This window comes from Salvia hispanica, chromosome 2 (genome assembly GCF_029641045.1).
Source record: "Salvia hispanica isolate PSC_SH4W2 chromosome 2, Shi_PSC_v1, whole genome shotgun sequence".
NCBI lineage: Eukaryota > Viridiplantae > Streptophyta > Magnoliopsida > Lamiales > Lamiaceae > Salvia > Salvia hispanica.
The window spans coordinates 11,302,212-11,321,684 of NC_142693.1; the positions used below are offsets into that span (position 1 = coordinate 11,302,212).

Genomic DNA, 19,473 nt, shown 5'->3' on the forward strand with positions numbered 1-19,473 from the left:
CATAATCTCGGTGGCAGTTGCCATGGCGGCATGCTGATGTCTAAGCACTGTTGACATGGAGGCCAACATATAACACTTAGCCATCTCATTCGCCTTGTGCCACCGTCTATGGGCATCTCGCGCTGCCTGCGTGGCGTTAGCCGCCGGCACTGGGGGCCGAGGAGTAGTGAGCACAAACTTGTACTCATCAGCCGTGAGAACGATGTCCAAATTTTGTTTCCATTCTATGTAATTTTGGCCCTCGAGTTTGTTTTCTTTAAGAATTGCAGAAAGAGGATTGAGTGACATTTTGACGATTTAGGTTGCACTGCAAAACAGAATATTTACTATTTGTCATAAACTTATATGAAGAATTGAGTAGATTAAACCATAAAACTTTTCAAATTCTCACAACTGTTAAATTAAAATTTTGTACCCTCAAGCAGAGGTCAATACGCATTAAAATTTTAACATTTTTACTGGTCACAACACCGACGAATAGTCCAGAGACCGCAGCACGGCATGGCCGCCTAATGTTGCCTAAGCACGACCATCAGATTTAGCATTACAGTATCTCGTTTCTACAACACACTCCCATAACAATGCTCATGCGTTGATAACAAGACCAAGCTATCTCGTAAATTCTGTTTAGACTTCTGAAACTTGTAATTTTAGGATTATTGTCCCCACAGCATGGGTGGCGATAATATTGGAAACTACTTTCTAGTCCATACTATTTATAATTGAGAAGTCCACCTATATGAACTTGCTATTTCTTAGGATTATTGTCCCCACAGCATGGGTGGCGATAAGATTCAGAAATTAGCTTCATAAGTTGTGGAGCAATCGATGGAGACCATATACAAACTTAGTTCGTAACTATCGCTTAGATATTTAAGTTATGGTTTTTCATTAATTATCCTTGCCTTAGTGCAGATTAAAGGCTTAATTAAATTCTGTTGGTATTTAATTAACTGGATAATTAAATCTTTTATAGTCTTTTAAACATCTTATTAAAGGATAATATATTAATTACTAAAGTTTAATCCATATTCATGTCTTCTATAAGATTTATCTAAAATAATTAATTATTTATATCTTTTACGGACATGAATAAATAAACTTAAATTAATTCCTTATTAAGATTGGGAAGAGAATATATTTTTTTATTTAATGAAATCCTACATATCTATCCTTATTAGGATTCTAGATATATAATATAATTAGGAAACTATTAAATTATTCTTGTCCACATCATCTAGGAATAAAAGATATCCATAGATATGGTCAATAATCTAAATATTCCTAAAATCTAGGGAACTCTTCCCAAAATATTTTATTTCCATTAAATAATAATATTTTAATGATATCTATTAATTTAGGAATTAAATAATCATTAAAATTAATATTTCATCGTTATCTCGTCGTACGAGGTTTGCACGCACAACGAACGACGAAATACACCGGGGTTCATCCGCCGGAACGACGATTTCGCCGCCCAGCCACCGCCGGCAGTCCGCGCAACGGCGCGGCTGCTTCCGTTCTCCCACTCCGGCGCGAATGCGCCGATAAATCCCTCCGTCGGAGTCGCTCAGCCGCTCAGCCACCGCCACGCAGCTCCGGTGACTATCCTTCCGCCCCGGCGGTCTTGCGTGACGCAGCAGCCGCCGTGTAGGGCGTAGCTGCTCTCGGTCTCGCATTGCTAGGGTTAGATCCGACTAAGGTTAGGGTTTAGGCTAGGGTTAGGGTTACTTGGCGGTGGAACCGCCACTGCTCTCGGACGAGCAGCGGCTCCTGTCGACCGCCGCCTTTGTCGATCGCCGTCTCAACCAGGGAGAAGGACCCGCGGTCTAGCCAGCGGCGCGGACGAGCCCACGCTTGTATTCGCGTCGCCGCTCGATCGCGCCCTAGCTCCCACTCGATCGGCACGTTTGACTGGAGTTCGCCGGTTCCGGTGGTCACGCCGGCGGCGCACACGAGTCCACTCTCGTCCGTGCGTCGCCGGTCGATCACCGCCCGATCTCCCACTCGCTCGACAACCCCAATCGGATCGCATGTCGCGCGTTCCTAAAATTTGAGTTCTTTGTTTCGATAGTTCTTGAGTTAATCATGCATAATAATATAACAACTAAAAACAAGAACATGCTTCGAAAACAAAAACGCATGCATACATGAATTTCGCGAAATTTAAATCCAAATAATCAGAACCAAAGACTGGCTCTGATACCAATTGAAGGGACTGGCAGCGGAAGCGCTCACATAAATCAATTACAGATAATTCAGATCTATTTAGCGGATTATTTAGACAAATTCTATTCGCGTAATTATCACATGTATCATGCTCATAACTCAAATAATAACATGCTTTAAATTAATTGAAACCTAAAACATACTTTTCTAAGGTTCAGCCATTATACCTTGATGATTCTCCAAAGAATCGAAGATGGCTAGCGCCTTCTCCACGTGAAGATCTTCTAGTACAAAACCACGGATCTTCTGACTGGTTCCCGGACTGTGAACTGATTTCCGGGTGGGCTGATCTCACCAGCGCACTAGGACTTAAATAGAGAAGACAGAAATCCTTTCCCACGGAGGAGAAGAATTCGACCACTCCTAGGAATAAGGGGGGCTGAAAATTTTGAATAAAAATTAAGTGTATTTTTTGTCTCCTTTATTCTCCTATTTATAATAAGTCACATATTGGGCCCAGACAGGGATCTATGGAAGGTTTTGTATATGGGCTCCTGCAATTAGCTTTTTACTAATTAAATTAAACCCAATTTAATATAAGCTTAAAATTGAAATATTACGAGTAGCCACTACAGAAGTAATACTGCACTCCCCATCCAAATCCGAAATTACAAGTACTTCGGGTTTCCAATACTTTATATTTATTTCCCGCGCTTAAGATAGAAACATACATTAATTAATTATTGTCTGCTATGGACTTAATTAATTAATATCTTATTTATTCCAAGAGAGGACTCAACAAAAAATCTTATTTATTATTCATAGAGTAATTAAACTCCAACTAGCTAGGTTCCGAATAATAAAACCTTATTTCAAGCTTCTCTTAAGGATGTTATCAAACGAGACTCACCTCGCGCACGATTCAACATAATATCAATCCTAACACCGCTAGATATTAATCACCACTACCCAATATACCAGGCTTATTGGGTTGCGAAAAACCCGCACCATTTGGTAAGTCAAAGTAGTGCATAATCAATACCGTATGCTCAATGATAACGTACATTGATTGAGAAATAATTTACGAGACCTCGTCTTTCAGTAGATAGCATAAAGATTGTCTCGCTGTTAGATCCATTCAGTGCTATACCACACCAACGTCATCTTATTTCAGTAAGGCTTAGAAATAATCGGACTGACATTGCAACCTTTCACGATAGGTAGTCTAAGCCTATCTAGGTTGTGAAATTATTCTTTTTCTTTGTTTAGAACTGACCGTGTTACCTTAAAGTGAACGACGCCCACAACCGGTCTACTAAAACAAAGACTTAGACTTTGTTAAGTTACTTATACATTTAAATATGCAATAAACATCCATTAAATGTAAAACATAACAACATTATGACAAAAATAATCTGTTTATTCATTTGGAAAATAAAATAAGAGTTTTAACAGTATTCAATCACTCGAAAGATGATTTCTAGTATACAAACTCTAACACAAACTTCAACAACTCCAGCTCAAATCCAAAATTCCAACATCAAATTCAAAGATCAAAAGATAAGAACCACTTGCACACGAATTAACTAAAAGCGGTAGATTCAAAGATTAAACGAGAACTAAAACTGAAAACTAAGTAATCAATCCCTCGGGATTTAGGAAAACATAAATGAACAAAAGTTTCTTCTAAGATTAAACTCCCTTCTTCCTGGACAAGGAAGAAGAGAGGGATGTAGTGGTGGAACTTCTCCTTCAGTTGTTGCTATCCTCCTTGCTCCATGCTAGCTTGCGGTGTGGAATGAGTGTTGATCGACGATATATGGTGAATTGGTGATGATTTATTTCACATTTCTTCTACTATTTATAGGACGGCTTGGGGCACCAATCCCTAGGATAAGCTCGTAGGAAGACATTCTTCTTTCTCTCTCCTATGACTCATCCTTCCCTGCTACCTGATTTCGACATCTCTTGATCAACTAGTAAACCTGCCAGGTCCAGTCGCTCCGTCTGCCTTCACCTGATCGGTTTGCTTTAGTTCTGGACAATTTTTCCGCTTCTTTTCCCAATTGATCATGTCGCCCAAATACTTAGTCACTTTAATGCTTCTCAGCTCCTGCACACTTAATTTACCACTTTTTTCCAACATTAATGCTCGAATTAGTGTAACAACCACCATTAAACCATGCCTGAAACGAGCCCTATCAGGTCATTACGACACGACACGATAACGACACTATAACTACACGACTACACGACCTGATAACACGATAAAAATTTAATAACAACAAGATAAAAACTATTCATGATTTAAAATTTTTAAATCCTTGAATCTGATTAGGAACTTAAAATCTGATTACACGATCTAGTTTGTTGAATAGTAAGATCAATAGATTCATACTTCATAACAACAAAATCCAACACGAATACGATACAAATTTAGGTATTTAATATAATAGTAAAAATCAATAATATTAAAACATAATTTCTTAACGGGTAACACAAACACGACACTAAATTTTCGTGTTCTTAACATGTCGACCCGATAAGGACACGAACCCAATAAGCCTTGATCCAAATCCATTAATTTCGTGCGGGTTTGTGTCGTGTTAGCGTATCGTGCCAAAAAATTGCCAGCCCTAGTGACAGTACTCTCCTTTTCTTCTTCCAACGATTCCGGCAGGATTCAATGGATTTCCCCACTTGAGTCGGCCATACTTGAATTAAGAATGATAATAAAAAAAATTTAGAGAAATAAATAAGAGAGAGTTACTTGGTAAAAAGAAATATTACTATGTGGTGAATGAGATATTTAACCTTGAATTGTAGATAAATTGGATGATAAAAAAAAATGGAAAAAGTGGTAATAAAACAATAGTATTTGAAGAAATGGAAAATTTTATTATTTTATTATTTTTTAATTTTTTGATTCTTTTAAAGAAATAAATTAAAATGGAAAAAAATCGACACTCACTCGTAATCTGGCGAGTGAGCATCGCCGCCCAACCACAGCGCGCCAACTTTCTCTCTCCGTCTAGCCCCTCCGGGACGAGCAGTCATATGTACCAGACCACACGTAACCTTTACTCCATAAAATATTTTGTATTCATACTAATACCAAGTGATTAAATAAATGGTAGTAAAATCGAAAATTGTAGGCAGCTAATATGAATTGTGGGATAAGTCGGAAAAACAGAATAAGCTTCCAGTTTTGAGTTGAAGGACAAAAACCAATAGTCCAACTCTGACCATAATCAAAATCCCCAAAAATGGCAGCTACAGATTAGAAATTCGCCGGATAATTCGTCTTCGTTTTCGTCTCCCCCCTCCGGCAATTGAAAATGGATCCGGAGCAGACCTTTATACGGGTGCAGGAGCGCTTTTCTGAGATGCTCACCCCCAAAATCAGAGCTAAGTTGGAGTACTTTTTCCTCTTAGTGGCCATCACCCTCTTCTGTATCCTCGTTGTTATGCACGCCAATTATGTTCAGCAGGTTTCCCCCTTCATCGTCTGTTCTTCCTTTTTTTCAATTCGAGAAAAATTGTGACTCGGTGTTGTTAGTTTATCAAATTATTCACTGTTTCCAGTGGGAATTTGGGCTTAATCGTTTCAATTCCATATTGCATCACTACCCTTTTTTAATACTATGATGTAAATTTTACTCTTTATTATCATTGGATGCTGCAGCCTGGCTGTTCCAGTGAGTTCTCTAGTGCCCAAATGTCTGATGCCCAGCTTATTCAGATTAAGGTAGGAAATTATCCTTCATTTTATCGACATTTATACTCTTCTCCTAAAGTCTGGCTGCTGCTAACTTAGTACAACTTGCAAAACTTTCTTGTTCAACGGATTATGATGGCTTCTCAGTTTTACCTGCTCTCCTGCAGATCACCAGCGCTGGCTTGTGGTCGCATAACGAGCCTAATAATCAGGACATAGACGTCCATAATAAAGAAACGAGTGCTGAAAGTGAAGAACCTACCAATGTGGATGGCGGAGGTTCACCTCATTTGGCTGCAAATTCATGGTTGAGCTGGATAAACTCTGATGCAAAGATGGTGAAATCTCAATTAGAATTTTGGAAGACTGATAGTGATGTTTTAGAATCCCAAAGAGAAATTTCTATCAGCAGTGAAAGGTTTAAGCCAGCATCTGATGACATGGTGATAAAAGCCAGTGAAGATGTGCCCCGCAATAGGTTTTTTGTTTCGCCAAAAGAATCTCTTAGGGCGGCTATATTCCATATTGGTAGAAAGTGGCATGGCCGTTTGTCTTTCTTTCTGAGATTAGCAAGGCGAATTCTTGGAGGTTTATGGGTTAGATTTTGATGATAGCTTTATTTCTTTCCCTTTCTATGGATTGGTTACCAGTGGAATCTGATATGTCAGGAATCCATGTTCACTTCTTTTTTTGAGATATTATTTTTCGCGTCAGACATACTTTGCGATGCAGTTCTAAATAACTGGAGCCCCATACTCATGCAGGATGTTGCTGGTATTAATCTGAATTTCGATATTCCAAAGTGGCTAAAGATCTTACATTTGGACAGGTTCAACTCCTATGCAGGTAGATGCTTTCTCTGCCCATATCTTTACTAGATTTTTGGCGACATTTGGTGCACGGTTCTGGTCCATTCAATTTCGAATGATGAGATTTTAGATCTTTTGTTCTGCAATCCCATGGATTTAGTTATCCTTCATAACCTATTCTGTAAGCCTAGAAAATCTATGCCGGGGTGTTTTAACTTCTCTTTGAAACCTAAATTGTTCTGTTAGATTATCCTTAATCCTGACATGCTTTTGTTTCAAAGTTTTCCTAAAGTTTGGTTAAGGTTGTTACATGAGTTCTTGAATGTGTTTTACTTCAGAGAGTGTTTCCTTGTGGACATTCCAAGAGTATAATACTCCCTCTGTCAACAAAAAGGTTACTATGTTATGGATGGCACAAGTTTTAATAAAATAGTTAGTAGTGTGTGAGTGGAGTAAGGGTCACACTTTAAATGTGTGGTGGGCACTGTGAGTTGTGTGACCCTACTTCTATAAATGAAAAGCGGCAATTAATTTTGGATGGGCGAAAAGGAAAATTTTGTGGACAGAGGGAGTATATCATTCCATCTCATGCAATCTTATTGTTCTTTATGTTAATATCGCAGTGCAGTGGCTAGAGAAGAGAAGCAAGGCATTTGAACCGGCTTATTTGTATACAATGGAAAAGGTTTAACTTTATAGGTTCATTTCATTTCTTGTTTACTTTTCTCCATTGAGCCATTTTCTGTTTTCATGAAGGATATTGCTAAATTACATTTTGCATCTGAAACTTTTTACTCCCTCCGTCCCAAGATAAGCGAGTCATATTCCTTTTTGGGATGTCCCACTATAAGTGAATCATTTCCCTTTTTAGCAAAAAAATCATCTCTCTTACTTTATTCTCCTCCTAGTTTATTCTCTCTTTACTTCTCTACTTTTCTCTCTTATATTTTACTCTCTCTACTTTAACTCTTTAAATATCAATTCCTTTTAAATCCCGTGCCCAAAAGAAGTCTTCGCTTATCTTGGGACGGAGGGAGTAAGATTTACCCTTCAGGAGGCAGAGTGTCATTTACCCTTCTCTTCAGCTATTTTTTACGAGATGCATTATTTTGTAGGGTTATTTTTTGTTGCCTGAAGAGGCTAGATCAAGGCATGGAATTCGTACAATTAATATCAGTATTTCAGCTCGACATAATTGCTTTGGCAACCGGTAATATAATGTTGCTCTTTCTTACTTTCTAGATGAAAAGACTGCTCATTTGATTGATATTTTCCTTTTGCATAGTTTGAGCTAAGGTTTCAAAGTCTTTTGTCTACTCTGTACGTAGAATAGGTTTTGTTGTTACAATATTATGGAACTGTAAAAAAAGTGCCACCGGTTTATGCTGTTACTACCAACAGTCCCTCTCATTCAGGTATTAATTGATACTTTTACTGGCTAACCATGGTGAGTTGCATGTTTCTATGAGTTAGATATAAGATAGCAAGTTAACTTGATATATGTATTCTGCTTCCAGTAAATTTTATTTACTTGAAATGAAATCAAATATTGGATAATTGTGCCATTACCACATTAAGGCAACTTAGATATTATGTTTCTAGATATTAACGTTAAATTGATATGGTTTTTATTCAGGTGGCAGCAGTTGTTGATAAACAGGGTTGTAGGATATGACACTATTTTGATGAATAGTTTATTGAATTCACCTGGCCAAGGTATCAAGTATCTGTATGGCATCAGTTTTAGCATAAATTTCCACCACAACTTTGAAGTTATATTTAAACTATGTTGCAGGAAGAACTATTACAGTCACGTGCTCTTAGTTATATTTTTCAAAGCTTGAAAATTTCTCCTTTGTTTTTTGCCCTTTAATAAAACCATTCACTGGTTATTGTATAACAGACTGCCACCCCAATTTGAATCTTGCACCTCTCTTCTGCCATGTAACTGTCTCTGAGTTAATTAATGGATTTTATCAAATCAGCCGGTTCATAGTGTAACTTTATTACTTGCAACCGTTAAAACACTTATTTCATACTATGATTTTGCTATCTTAATCAAGCAAGGCATACCTAACCTCGAGTGCTGTTATATTTGTGTTTCCTTCCATTATAATAGATGTTTTGCAATTTGGCAGGTTACCTTTTTAATTACCAAACAAAGGAGTTTTATAACCTTACCTATGCTCACGAGCAGCCTGAAAGTTCTGCAAAATTTGGAGGTTTAGTGTTTTACCACTTCCTCACTAAATTCAGGCATATCTAAGCGCTGTCTTCTAAAAAGTAAATGTCACATGATGATAAAACATCACATGCTCTTCTGCTGCTGTCTTTTGCAGACTATCTTGTGACCAAGTGCGGTGTATTAATGATGTCACTATTTGTTTTCTTCACAACCACAATGTCCGTTTCATTTACATTGAGAGAGACGCAGACGCGTATGCTGAAGTTTACAGGTTTGTTTTGACAAATGAGCTTTTATTGAAATGATTATTCTCGTTTTTCTTTATACAATGTAAGACTGTAAAAGTAGTGCATCATTAATTAAGTTTCCATCATTATGAATCTGAAATATGTAACTAGTATTAGACCGGTCAACTTGGGTCTTACATTATGCTGTCATTACAAAAGTTACATGGTCGAAGAAATAGAGTTACATGACTTGTTTTGAAACATATATTGACCTTGATTAGAGTGTTGGGTGATGTATTGAAATGTTTCGTTTTGTATCCTCATTTCAGTGCAGCTCCAGCATCATGCTCGACACAGGCTTCCAACCTTTCAACTGATTTTTGTACATGTAATAGAATCGCTTGTTTTTGTACCGGTGAGCATGCAACTTCTTTTGGTGATCTTTTACTCCTTGTATCCCATTTTAAGTGAACTGACATGTCTCCTTATTCTGTATCCAGATAATGATTGGAATACTATTTTTTCTATTTGAGTTTTATGATGATCAGCTTCTGGCTTTCATGGTCTTGATTCTTGTCTGGATCTGTGAACTCTTCACGCTTATCAGGTGGTTCCCTTTCCCTAGCTTATACCTAACAACAAAAGAAATATGAAAAAAGCAAGAGAAACAAGTTAAACATGTGGATAATATTTGACTTCTAACTAATGAAAGCCACCCGATGCCGCTTTATGTTATCTATATGTCTAGGGTTGTAGTGGACTACCGTGTCTGATCCACACCTGACAACACATTTAACAGCTGCTGCCTGATAATTTTTATAAGATGTTTGGTATAAATATAGATAAAGTACTCAGACTATAATTTTAATCTTCTATATGCAACCAACTTTTGACCATTCTTTTTACTTATACAGTTTTTTCTTCTATATCTTGCAGTGTCCGTACACCAATATCAATGAAGTTCTTTCCTCGCTTCTTTTTGCTCTACTTTTTAGTGTTCCACATATACTTTTTCTCCTATACATATGGTAATATTCTAGTATCTTAGCATCAGATGATGACATTGTCCAAGTCATGATTATTCACTGACATGCCATTGTTGTGCATGCAGGGTTTTCTTATTTAGCTCTCTCAACTTCTGCTGCTTTTATGCAACACCTTGTCCTCTATTTCTGGAATAGATTTGAGGTATAACATGCTTCAATCAGTATATGCTCTTTTAGTTATAATGCAGCATCTTGGAAGGTAGAATTTGAGTTTTGAGTTTGAGGGAAAAACAATGTGAAAATACTAGTATGGAAAAATTTGTTGCTAGATACCGGTAAATTAATATGGTTGAATTTTTATTCATGTCCTCACATTAGTTTAGGGATTGATTTCTAATAAACTATCCTGGCAGGTTCCTGCTTTGCAGAGGTTTATGCAAAATCGTCGGTCACATTTTCAGCATCATCCAGATTTTCATATCACATCCTCTACTATTCTGGCATCAACATTACGCATCACAAGATTAAATACAAGGAACCCCGGAGCTGTGAACACAGATATGGCATCTGTGCCAGTAGCTCGAGGTGGAGGAACGCCTAGAAATGCTGCAGCTGGTCCTGAGGAACAGCCCACTAATACGTTAGGCAATCCTCCAAATGCTGGCGAGCAACCCGTCATTCGTCAGCCAGAGGGCGGAGGGAATCCTGGGGCCATGAGCTCGTTTAGTTCGCTGCTGTTGTGGATCCTTGGGGGAGCTTCATCAGAGAGCCTCAACTCCTTCCTGTCCATATTTCGAGACTTGAGAGATCAAGGTCAGGTTTATGCAGAACCTCCACGGGCACGACAGAACAATGAATGAGGTATCCCTGGATATCTAATACTTGTGAAAGAGAGGATTAGCATTAACACATGGAGCCAAATTCGATAGAGAAAGCAATATACCTAATACAAATGTTATTACTGCAATACCATGTACATAACAAGTGTGACTGCTTTTCCAGAACTTCCAAGTAAAGAAGGCAGTTTCTATGAGCAAATCCAACTCAGTTTTGTGTTGTGACTTTGAATTACAAAAATAGGAATGAATAACTCAGTTTGTTTGATGTAGTAACAAAGACTTGATTTTTGAGAAAATTCAAAAAGCCATAGACAAAAAGTAGGGACTTGTTTAGAGAGAGGGAGAATTGCGTGGGTTACTTCAGCGCCGTAGCGCCTGGTGCTCAAACATCGGCTCGAGGCATTTTCTCTACCCCTTCTTACCCTGAAAAAACAGGGGCACCTTACATTCTCTCCCAATTGGTTGGACCGAGGTGCGATGATTTACTTCATGGGCGAGGTCTCTGGTTCAAGCCCAGGATGGCCCAGCTGCGAAAGTGTTATATGTTTAGGCCCTATATTATCCTCGATGCATATTTGCGGTTCCTATACTATCCATTTTGCTCGTTTCATGTGCTTTTGCACTTTTTCAAACACCGTTTTGGACAAAAAGTCCTAGATCCATTAGGCAAAAATTTGTATGTACATTTTTACCCTTTTATATTTTGAAATGAAATTTTTTACCAGGACCGAAATGGAATTTTTTATACTATTTGGAGTAATATATACTACCTCCGTCCCCTAAATTTTGACAGAGTTTATCATTTCGGTCCGTCCTGGAAATTTGACACACTTCACTTTTACCATTTTTGGTAGTGGACCTCATATTTCACTAACTCATTCCTACTCACATTTTATTATAAAATTAATACTTTAAAAGTAGGACCCACATCCTACCAACTTTTTCAACTCACTTTCCATTACATTTCTTAAAACCCCTTGCCGGGTTAAAGTGTATCAAAATTTGGGGGACGGATGTAGTATTCAATACTAGTAGTGACTAGTGAATACTCTATGACTAATCAACATTAATTCTGTTTTCCTATTTTAATTAGTGCATAAATTTATATGCTTTAATTTATGATAAGTTTCTCTTTCGTATAAGGTTTCCGAAGTTGATATACATTAATTGGTGTATAAATTTATATGCTTTGACTAATTTACCGTCATAATCTATACTTAGTCATCTATTTATATATGCATGTACATAACTTTAGAGGATTAAATATGTTTTATGTATGTACACTTAGTATAGCTATAGCTATTTTGAAAATTATATATGTTCGTGAGAATGTGAAAATATTAATTACCGTAGCACATAAAACTTCACCGTGTCTATAGTAAAATTGGTTATATGTATACAATTTCAATTCTTTATTAAGTTCTAATTTAATAGGCATGTATACGGCTTTAGAGGATTGAATATATAGCTATTTTGAAATTCATATGTTTGCGAGAATTACATCCTATAACAATAAATTTTAATTCACAATTCATAAATCCAGCCAAACTATGGATTCATGAATTGGATTGGCTCAACTATAGATTAATGAATTGCACTATAACCATTCCAAATAATAATTCGTAAGTAATTCGAATAAATCACAAATCAAATACCCCAAAACGTACAAATTTCATTTCAGGTCCTCGCAAAACAAATCACTAAAATTTCATTTTAGTGATTGGAGAGTAAATGTACAAAAATGCCCGTAATATAGTATAAAAGCACCTGAAACGAGCAAAAATGGATAGTATAAGGACCACAAAAGTGCATCGCAGATAATATAGGTCCTAAAAATTTTGCCCGTTCTCTCTTTTGCACCCTCCTAAACTACAATATGATTCTATAGAGTGACTACAAATTTAGGACATATACTTTCATCGATGCATATTTGCAGTACCTATATTTTCAAAATGTCATTTTCGGTCTGTATACTATACTTAATGCATGTCCTATTGACTTTTTCTAATTTTTTCAAACTAAATCACCCTCTAACGGTTTGAGGGCAAAAATGTACATTTAGAATCTTTAGACGATATTTAATGCAAGTTGATTTTTTCCTCGGCTAATTTAAATTTGGGCATCTCTGAATAGGATTTCGCTGTAGTTTGGGTATGCAAAACGAATAGTCAACTGTTAATATTTCAATATCACAAATTTTTTTTTTCGCAAGCTACAATAAATTCTTTGATAAATTTATAAACGGAAAATTATCTTTTAAATCATAACTTGGTTAATTTTTGGTCAATCTCATAACTTTTAAAAATAGCAGATTAAAAATAAAGCATAACTTTTGTACTCTTCATTATTATATCTTTACCACTTACATGATATTAATATTCTAGAAATTGACTACTATAATGTAGAACAATGCCAAATTTACTTAGAAGTAACAAAAAATTATGATTTAAATGATAGATTTTAACAAAATTGTATTAGATAATCGAGAAATGTACAAAGTTAGTGTAATTTAATTCGCTTATTTTGAAAGCTATGAGATTGACTTAGTCAACTAAAAATTATGATTTGAACGAAAAATTTTCCGTTTATGAATGAAAGAGCGTCGTAATTAAAGCGGGGCATATTTATATGGTTAACGAAAACAATAGACTAAAATAGTGCTTACACATTGGCAAATAATTCCACTCCTACTAAGTTAATGAAGGGCACCTTTATGCTAATCCTGCCACTGCCTTTCAACCGCTAATTAAATGGGATTTGCTATACAATTCATCTCTCATTTGCTATATAACACCAACATCAGTAAGTATGGTTAAGAAGTAAGTGCTCTTTTCTCTGCTTAGTCATAGAATAGTAGTAGAGATATGCCAGGTGAGGAGAAGAACATGATCACCATACCAACATATATGTTCATGGAGTGCCTCAAGAACCATGCGATCGCCATTGGTAGAAGCGCCACCGATGGCTGTGGCGAGTTTATGGCTGGAGGAGAGGAAGGCACCCTGGAGGCCTTCAATTGCGCTGCTTGCGTCTGCCACCAGAACTTCCACAGGAAGGTGGAGGTCCCTCCACCAGTCCGAGAAGGGGCGAAAAAGAGGTTCAGAACCAAGTTCACCAAGGACCAGAAAGAGAAGATGCGCCTGTTTGCTCACAAAAATGGATGGAAGATATACAATGCAGGTGATGCCGAGGTGCGAAGCTTCTGTGAGGAGATTGGAGTCAGCAGGAAAGTTCTGAAGGTCTGGATGCACAACCACAAGGCCGATAAGCTTCCTGCTGCTGCTGATGCTGCTACTGCAACTGCTTAATCTCATCAGATCCAACTATTGAGTACCCTGCATCTCTTGATAATGATGTAGCATTTTGTTTCCAGTTATTTCTATGCAATAAAATAATAGTTGGATTTTCTACAGTAATAAAAAATAATATTTGGGTTTTCTGAGTGTTTTAAGTGCATAAATGCAGATTGTATGGATTCTTCTCCTAGTGCCAGAAACAAGGAGTTAGAAATTAAATTTGGTTTTCCAAATAAAGGAAAAAGCAAGGGAGGAAATCACATAGCTAAGCTACAATTTTCATTACATCCATTGGATTCAAACAATACTCAAATAGCCTAACCTCTGGATTCAATTGTCCCACACTTATTTATCTTAAATACTCCATCCGTCCGCAAACATGAGTCGTGTTTTTCCATTTCGGTTCGTCCGCCCGGATTATTATTACTGTAAATGGTAATAGGTTCTACATTCTACTAACTCATTAAACTCATATTTCATTTAAAACTAATATTCCATCCGTCCCAAAAAAATAAAGACGGGATGACACTAGAATTAATGCATAATTGGTAAAGTAAGAGAGATAAAAAGCAGAGTAATTAAAAGATGTTTTAGTGGATAGTGGGGCCCACATTATTATTAGTGTTTAATAGTGGGCCCTAGTGATATACTCCCTATGTCCACCATTTAAAGATCCTATTTGACTCGGCATGAGTTTTAATAAATTGTTTGGCTCTGTGAAGAAAAGTAAAAGGAGAAAGTGAGTGGAATGCAAGACTCATTTAAAGTATTAGTTTTATATTAGACTGTGTGTATAAAAAGTTGGTAGAATGTGAGGTTTGCAAACTGAAAGTGGAATGAAGGAAATGGTTCTATAAATCGTGGACAATCCAAAATGGCAAAATGGTTCTTTAAATAGTGGACAAATGAAGTAAGTTGTAAATAAAATTAATGTACATGGGTAATGAGTTTAGGAGAACTTTCTATAAATAGAAATGTTATACTTCCCCCGTCCATAGAAATAGGCCATTTAAGGTTGACATGGGTTTTAATGCGTAATTGGTAAAGTAAGAGAGAAAGAGAAAAAATAGTTGAAATTGTGTAAGTGGATGGTGAACTATTTCTATGAAAAGTTAAAGAGAAGAAGAAAAATGTTGTCATAAATGGATATGAACTATTTTCTATGGGACGGACGAAAAAAGAAATATGACCTATTTCTTGGGACGGAGGGCATATTTTTATGGGAAGATGAAAAAAGGAAGTTTCCCTATTTTTATGGGACAAGGGGAGTCTATTAGGAGTATCAAAACGGGTACCTGCAAGTACCGCACCCGACGAGTCGGGTACTCGCTACCCGTTCCGGACAAAATGGCAGTCCCGATACTTGTCCCACGCTGGTCAGGTTTAACCCGATACCCGAGTCGGGTATTCTGCACCCGACGCTGCGGGTACTCGACCTGACACAACTTTTTTATTTAAATCTAACTTTTTCATTTATCTATGGGTAAATGGCCAAAAAAAGCAATGAAGTTTGGTCAAATTGTCTATCCTGCAACTTTCAAATATGGCCAATTATATCATAACTTTGACAATTTTATCAAATGTCACATATAAAAAAATTTCATAATGTTACGTTTTTGAATTTATCAACGTAATGCGTATATATGTAAAAATTAAAAACATAATTTACTAAATGCATTAATGACATCGTTTAAATAGTCAAATGTATTGTTCATATGATACTTTTCATTTTCCAAAAGCGTACATAATTTCCCTCAAATCATTGACTATGAGACACTTCTGAAAATTGTCAAAGTTATATTATAATTGGTCATTTTTTAAAATTACGGGATAAACCAGAAGTTGACAAAACTTAATGATTTTTTTAGCCATTTACCCTTTATTTTTTATAATAATAAGCTTATTACTATTTTGTTATGTATGTACTACATATTTTATATGCTAACACTTTAATAATTGAATGAGTATTGTTTTTTAGTTGGAAAATGATTTAAGTTCTTATGTCTCTATGAGGTCTCTATATACTATCCAAACATTTGGAATACAGTTTTCACGTATTGCAGGAAAGAGAAGGAAGAAATGACTAAGAAAGTCTATTCATGGTAAATCAATAACTCAGATTTGCAAACATATGTTTGAACTTAATTTTTGGTGGCTAACTGGTATTGATGCTTCTTATATGATCTTTATGCCAAATCCTCCATTAAAAAGATTTGCAAATCTTTATGCTAACGGGTATAATGGAAGAAACTTTGGTCACTCAAAATAAAAAATTAAATTTTTTAATATACTTATATAAATATCGAGTAGATCGGGACTAACAGGTATACCCGATACCCCCAAAATAAAACATAAGAACATCCGATCCCATCCTGTATCCCGATTCCGTCGGATATCGGGTCAGGTTGGGAATTATCCATTACCCGCTACCCGTTTCGACACACCTAGAGTATATACAAGTGAGAGACTCATATACCACTTAACATTTTTCCACCCACTTTTTTCTTACCATTTCTTAATACCTGTGCCGAAAAGAAATGGGACTCCTCTTCGAGGACGGAGGGAGTACTCCTTATCTTAGATTAAAAGCCCAACATGCTTTTTGTGATTTGAAGCCCAAGGTATGATATCATTATAGATCCAAAATCACATCCATAAAGAAATGGAACTCAACCAAGATTATTCGAGTAACCAAAACAGTTGGATTCGATTATTAGAAATGCTAATCACCCATTACATTCTACTTTGGCAGAGAGTAATCAAAATAACCTCGACAAATTCGCTTTCTCCAGTGAACCACTCGCTCTATCATTTTGCAGCTGCAAGTTGTGAGCCTGTTGTTGTGCCCTAGAACTCTGTGTCGAAGCATGCTAACATAAGTTTTGAAACCATGGCCCTCGCAAAGGGGATGTAGCTTGCACTATACCTGTACATAACAGAAACGTCCACTAAGATATCACACCAACCAAAATACCAATTGTATGTCCTCCATATATCAAAATAATGGAGGATCCAAGTCCCTAAATAAAATGATAGGCATGGGTAGACAATTCCAGACAAGAGATATATCTTGACAATCACATGGCATGTTCGCACAAGATGATAGAGATCAAATGGTATCTCATCAAATAAAGAAGGAAGATATAGCCTTACCATCTAATTGAATAAATTAATGTTGATTTGATTTGTTTCCAAGATTAGTTTGAGTAGTTAGCATTTGATATGCTGTTGATTTGTTTTAAGATTGTAGACTCCTATAAATACACCTTGATGTTAGATAGGGATATCTTTGGAGAAGATCATTATTGATGTTTCATGTTCCTTTCTTTTCAGTTTATCAAAGTCAAGTTCTTGTTGGTGCATTTTATCAATAAGTTTCCTGCGCTTTTCCATTCTTTGCCTATCACTCCATATCACAAGAAAAGTGAGGGAGGAATCTGATGGATGCTAGAGCAATGGTTGGTTGGTACCAAATCCTTTCGAAGATAATAAAGGTGGGTTTAAGAATGTGAAGGAGCTTCAACCCACAGCCCATGGCCATCAGCAGTCAGGCTGAACAAGTCATAGTTCTACCTTACCAACACTAAGGAGATAACATTACGTTCCATAGCAACTATAGCTTCTAGAGAGATATTAGTGTTTCATGATACTAACAAGTAATAGGTCTAAGTTTCGACCTCCCTATTGCTGGGGGTGACTACAACAGATAATACAGTGCATAACCACAAGTTATGCAGATTCATCAATACATACCAAATAAGAGCACCAAACTCCAGCACAATTGCCAGAAGTGTCAATAGCTTGTTGCGGACCTGTGACATTTGAGAGACTCTTAGGAATGAGGAGAAGAAAAGGTTAAAAAAAGTTACATTCCAAAAAATTAAACTAATTATACAAGAAACTCACATATACAGCACAAAAAAGAGCAATTATGATGCTAGCAATATACATTGCTGTAGCATATATACGGACTGGGTCAAGCATCATGGTGAATTGTCTTTTAGGGCCAATAAGGAATGCTGTGCTGCCACCGAAAAACATCAAAGTTAGCATTTAAAATATACTTCTACTGGATTTGAAAATGATCATAGAAAGAGCAATGGCATAGAAACTATGTGGTGAATGGATGCTATATGATCAAAAGCAATTAAGTAAGCAAGGAATGAGAACGAAAATACAGAAAAATATCAGTCTCGTGTGATCAGTCAACAGAAACTAAGAGCTCCACAATTAGCAAAAAATCATAGTCCTTAATGGACAAGAACAGTTGTAAGCAGCACGGCAGCCGGCAGGATTTAAGAACCAAGTGCATTTCCTTGATCATCTATAACATGAAAACCTAGAGATAATCTTATATCTCTGCACCATCTTCGTAATATACCTAGAATGTGGGGGAAGGAACTGTCTTGTAAGTAGTAACAATCAAGTTATACAGAAAGAAAATGTCTAACAATACACTACAGCAACTGTTTAAGAGATGAGATCTTAACAAAAAGCATGTGATTGCCAATGCCAAAATGTGTATTCGGATGACATATTGAGAACATACATGTTAGAATGACAAAAAGCAAAGCAGATTTAGCTCGTAGTGTCATTGAAATACGGACCTTCCAAGAGCAAGCAGATTTCCTAATGAGAATGTTATCCCAAATTTGACAGGATGGAAGAAAACAAGCATCGACTGCGAGGCAGAAGACCAAAATACAAATTTGTTGATTTCAGTGCTTCACCCGTTGCAGACATGACTCGACACAAAGGCATGATTTCATCCTCTTCAATTTAGGTAATCAAAATGATTTGGAAACTTACCAAGAGTGTGCAAGTTATACCAGCTGATAAGCAAATTGCAAAACCATACAGTCTCTGTCAAAAGTAAGTAAAAATAAGCTTGCAAATTGCAAAACCCCGCTGTAATTTGCAATTGAAAATTCCAGAAAAATACTAAATGACTAAACAAAGTTTTACCTGTTTAGTTGACAAAGTGCAGTTGCGATTGAAATCATCCATGTACGAAGACTCTTGCTGCTGCCGCTGCTCCTCCTCGTCATCAACCTCCATCCCCACCAGCATTTTCATCCTCTCAAATGCTTGATTCATCTTCTCCATTTTCCTCGAATTAATCTATGCAGTCAGGAATCTAATGGAGCGGATTGATGTTTTCTGGTAGATCTGAAATTCATCAGTCAAGGCGTTGGATTTTGTGAAATCGATTTCCAAACCAACTGGGCCAAGCTCAATAGTTAG

General features: G+C 36.7%; 3 protein-coding genes across 3 annotated transcripts; 2 read left to right on the top strand and 1 right to left on the bottom strand.

Annotated features, from left to right (window-relative positions):
• The first annotated feature begins 5,320 nt into the window (after nt 1–5,320).
• On the top strand, nt 5,321–11,132 carry LOC125201470 (membralin-like protein At1g60995). Its single transcript, XM_048099592.2, has 14 exons — nt 5,321–5,660; nt 5,855–5,917; nt 6,055–6,483; nt 6,652–6,733; nt 7,320–7,381; nt 7,812–7,906; nt 8,333–8,412; nt 8,835–8,918; nt 9,036–9,152; nt 9,438–9,523; nt 9,609–9,715; nt 10,045–10,136; nt 10,220–10,296; nt 10,508–11,132. The coding sequence occupies exons 1-14, from the start codon at nt 5,508–5,510 to the stop codon at nt 10,952–10,954; spliced, it is 1,974 nt and encodes a 657-aa protein (XP_047955549.1). The 5' UTR covers nt 5,321–5,507; the 3' UTR covers nt 10,955–11,132.
• Nucleotides 11,133–13,776: 2,644 nt separating this feature from the next.
• LOC125188112 (zinc-finger homeodomain protein 4-like) lies at nt 13,777–14,361 on the top strand. Its single transcript, XM_048084888.2, has one exon. It carries the CDS (start codon nt 13,798–13,800, stop codon nt 14,239–14,241), a length of 444 nt encoding a protein of 147 aa, XP_047940845.1. The 5' UTR covers nt 13,777–13,797; the 3' UTR covers nt 14,242–14,361.
• Nucleotides 14,362–16,853: 2,492 nt separating this feature from the next.
• On the bottom strand, nt 16,854–19,455 carry LOC125201423 (uncharacterized). The gene is made up of 6 exons (XM_048099519.2): nt 19,195–19,455; nt 19,039–19,092; nt 18,837–18,910; nt 18,136–18,253; nt 17,983–18,041; nt 16,854–17,155 (listed from the first exon to the last, which is right to left on the bottom strand). The coding sequence occupies exons 1-6, from the start codon at nt 19,333–19,335 to the stop codon at nt 17,077–17,079; spliced, it is 525 nt and encodes a 174-aa protein (XP_047955476.1). The 5' UTR covers nt 19,336–19,455; the 3' UTR covers nt 16,854–17,076.
• Nucleotides 19,456–19,473: the final 18 nt, after the last annotated feature.